The sequence below is a fragment of the Ovis canadensis genome, chromosome 21 (assembly GCF_042477335.2).
Source record: "Ovis canadensis isolate MfBH-ARS-UI-01 breed Bighorn chromosome 21, ARS-UI_OviCan_v2, whole genome shotgun sequence".
NCBI lineage: Eukaryota > Metazoa > Chordata > Mammalia > Artiodactyla > Bovidae > Ovis > Ovis canadensis.
Genome location: NC_091265.1, coordinates 67364118 through 67367538, shown reverse-complemented (window position 1 = coordinate 67367538; position 3421 = coordinate 67364118). Strand labels below are relative to the sequence as shown.

Sequence of the window (3421 nt, the reverse complement as noted above, 5' to 3'; positions counted from 1 at the left end):
CTTGTTGTGGTTCTGTTTCCTTAGGCTTAGCTCCCAGGTTAAGCGTGTGCCTGAAGTGGTTAAAAAGCAGGAGGTGGAACCTGGTGGAAATTTGGCTTTGGTTCTCACCGTCTAGGAGAAGGCATCCCTGACCACACTGGCCATGGGGCAGAGCCAGAACAGAGGGTGGTGGGCGCAGCAGCCAAGGAAGCGAGTCCTGCCTGTATTGTTGCTCAGGGAGACGTGGTGTCTGTTTCCTTCTAACGTGCGTCCACCCATTGCCACCGAGCCAGCAGCTTCTGTGACCTGAGTACCCCGATGCTGACAGGAGCCAGCCTGTCAGCCCAGGGTGGGTCCGACAGCCCAGTCCTAGGCATCCAGGGGGAGTGGGGGAGGTGCACGATGCGCATACAGAGAATCACCAGAGACATGAGGAAAGAGGAGGGCTTTAATCTGATCTTCCTGTCTGTGCCTGGTGTGGCGACCGCAGAGCCTTCATGCTGCTGAGCTCTTCTTGTAGTGATCCAGGTGGTACAGGACCCAGCCGGCAGGAAGCAGGAAGCTGAGGAACGTCGCAGAGAGCGCGATGGCCTGCTCCTGGGTCGGGAAAATGCACGTGAGTCCACTTGGCCCAGGCCGACTGCCTCTGTCCCTGGGACTTAACCGGAGCAGGGTGAAGAGCTAGACACGCGGCCCTGCCCCTTGGCTACCGCTGGACCCTTGGCCCAGCAGTGTTCGCTCCATCTGCCCGACAGCCTTATCTGCAAAGTGTGAGCAGTGGCCACTGCCGTTGTAACGGAGGACAGCCTATTGGACTGGATTCTCTGGGTGGGGCCTTTTATCACAGCCCCACCCTCTGCCCGAGAGCCTGGCCTGCTCCTTGACCTTGAACTCCTTCCCACCCAGCGTGCTGTGCACCCTCCCCTCTGGTCACCTGCGGACTTGTGCACACCAGATGTGGTGTCAGCTTGCTTGGGGCAAGTCCAGGGCCCTTTCTCTGAGTGGCGGTCCTGTTCAGAAGCTTGGGTGGGGTTCCCTATGGGTGTGTGTGCGCGTGTGTGTGCGCGCGCGTGCAGACGTGTGTAGAGGCCACGCCACCTGGCACCCTGTGTTCTCAGCGGCTGCACCCTTGGAGCCCAGTTCCAAAGCACCAGCTGTATTTCACCTTCATTGTTTCCTCCTGAAACAGCCAAGACTAGTCGCCCCACCCTTCCCCAGAGTGAATCAGGACGCCGGGTTTGAGACCATCCTTCCTCACTGACTTTTCACTCCCAGAGATTTAAGCAATGTTGGCCTAGAGGAGGGACTGAAGGCTGGGTTCAGATCGAGTCCTACGACCTTGGGCAGTGACCTTGGCTTATTTATGCTTAAAACAGAGATACGTTGTTGACTGTCCTGGAGCCCCAGGGTCGCAGGTTTGCATGTTCACCTGGTCTCTCACAGACCCTCAGAGCAGCCCACTCTTTCCTTCTAACGGGTGGTAAAGCGAGATGCCCTGGGCACCCCCTGAGCTCGGCGGCCGCACTGCTGTTTACAGGTGGGGCCTCAGAGCAGAGGGCCCCCGCCCACTGACTGACTGCGGCTATGGGAGCCTGGCCTGCTGGCGGTGGCTGCGGGGACCCCACTTGGAAACTTGGGACACTGTTCCAGCCGAGGGTCTGAGACTGAGCGCCAGGGTCCCCTCTGTAAGCAGTCCAGAAGGAAGCCCTTCTCCTCTCTGCATCCTGCCCCAAACCCACCTCATCCTGAAAACAGGACCACCCACTCGCCCTGCCTGGGGTAAGGGCCCCCCACCCCTCGCCCCCCCGACTCCCCACTGCCTTGGCGGGACCTACCTTGGGAGAAGTGGGTGTTTTGGCTGGCTTGGCAGTGATGTGCGCCTTAGGGACCACCCAACCCCCCGGCGGGGCTTGCAACAGCCTGACGGTGAGAGCCAACCTCAGCATGGCTGCAGGGCTGAGCGCCTCGGTCAAGTGAAGTTCCGGGTGTGCACACGGTGTGCCCTTTGGTCGCTGGAGCTTTTTATAGCTCGCGGAGGCAGCTGCAGCTGTCCCCTCCTGTCACAGGGCTTGGCAGAGGGAAGCCTGCTTGGAACTGGGAGAGAAAGGGCCTCAGACCAGCAACTCCAGGCCCAGCCCCTGCTATGGCTCCTGAGGGGGCTTCAGGCTGCTTGCATTCAGGGAGGACTGGCCTCTGGAAAGGACGTTCACTTCTCTGTGGGGAAGGAGCTCAACAAAGAAGCCGGACCAGAGAAGTTGGTTTGAGAAAGCAAGAAGGGAAGGCGACATAATTTAAGAGTTAGCCCTAAATATCTGGGAAGTCAGCAGGCAGTGCGCTGTGGAGCTACTGTGAAGTTCTCTGACGCCAGAATTCCTGGTTGAATGGTCAGGCTTTCTCTACCTGAATGTACTGGGTACTGGGTGGCCCTGCTCTACCCTGGGCTCAGCCCGGGGCTAGCCCAGAGGCCGCTGTTGCTTGGGGGCTGGGCTGCGGAGGAGCAGAGGGGAAGTTCAGCAGACAAGACACTCTAAGGATCTGCCTCCAGCCCCACGTGCAGGGACAGGTACTCAGGGCTGAATGCACTGGGTCGGCACCACCTGCTGGCCCCCGGGAGGTAGTTGTAGCGTTGCCAGTCACTGCGTGTGAGCTCGAGCCTCTTTCTCTTACTTCTGCGGGTGATGAGCTGTTCATTCCCTCCCACACCAAACACTGGTTAGTGAGTTTGTTTTCACGCTGAGTCTTCCACATTGCTTCTGTGCAATACGCCCTCAGCCCCTGCAGTAAGAACCCTGTGCTAACTTGGAAGTGCCAGAGGAGACCACTACCTGGCCCTGGAGAGCAGAGAGCCACCTGTGGGGCCCAGTCAGCCTGTGCCCTCAGACCGCCTTCTGCCAGGGGCCAAAGGTGTCCTCTGTCCTGTCGGGGGCCCTGAGTGCCGAACCCACTGAACCCATGCTTGCCCTCCCGACCCAGCCTCCACAGGTGCTCCCCAAAGCAGCCAGGATGTGCCTTCCCGAATACTCGGGTCTCTGCACAGCTCTGCCCAGAACCCTCCAGCAGGGCCCAGAGGCCTGAGTGGTCTGACCGCTGCCACCTGGCCCTCCCTGCACCCCCTGCACCGAGCGCTGGCTGCCTGTCTTGTCCTGGACGTGCCATGCCCTGACCCACTCCGGTGCCTCAGTCTGGGGGCTTTCCCCTCAGCGTCTCGTGTCTTCAGGGCACGCAGACCCTGAGCAAGTGACGTCTCTTCAGATGTAACTTGTGGTCAGGCCCACAAGGGCAGGGACTGGTGTGTTCGCCACGGAGACTTTGGGCCCCAGAGAAGGTTTTCAGTCAATGTTAGATGGATGGAGGGTGGGGAAGGAAGGGATGGGTGGACGAGTGGGCAGCTAGGAGGCTGGGCGGAGGGTTAAGCTGGAGGAGTGCAGAGTCTGAGATGATA

General features: G+C 59.9%; 1 protein-coding gene across 1 annotated transcript; it reads right to left on the bottom strand.

Moving 5' to 3' along the window:
• Positions 1 to 409: 409 nt before the first annotated feature.
• LOC138426599 (cytochrome c oxidase subunit 8B, mitochondrial) lies at positions 410 to 1989 on the bottom strand. The gene is made up of 2 exons (XM_069565311.1): positions 1815 to 1989; positions 410 to 576 (listed from the first exon to the last, which is right to left on the bottom strand). The coding sequence occupies exons 1-2, from the start codon at positions 1923 to 1925 to the stop codon at positions 475 to 477; spliced, it is 213 nt and encodes a 70-aa protein (XP_069421412.1). The 5' UTR covers positions 1926 to 1989; the 3' UTR covers positions 410 to 474.
• Positions 1990 to 3421: the final 1432 nt, after the last annotated feature.

Excerpts from the sequence above, each read along its gene's own strand:
- LOC138426599 (XM_069565311.1), bottom strand. The coding sequence starts at position 1,925 with ATGCTGAGGTTGGCTCTCACCGTCAGGCTGTTGCAAGCCCCGCCGGGG. Across the intron at positions 577-1,814 it reads AAACACCCACTTCTCCCAAG|GAGCAGGCCATCGCGCTCTC; the intron begins GTAGGTCCCGCC and ends TTCCCGACCCAG.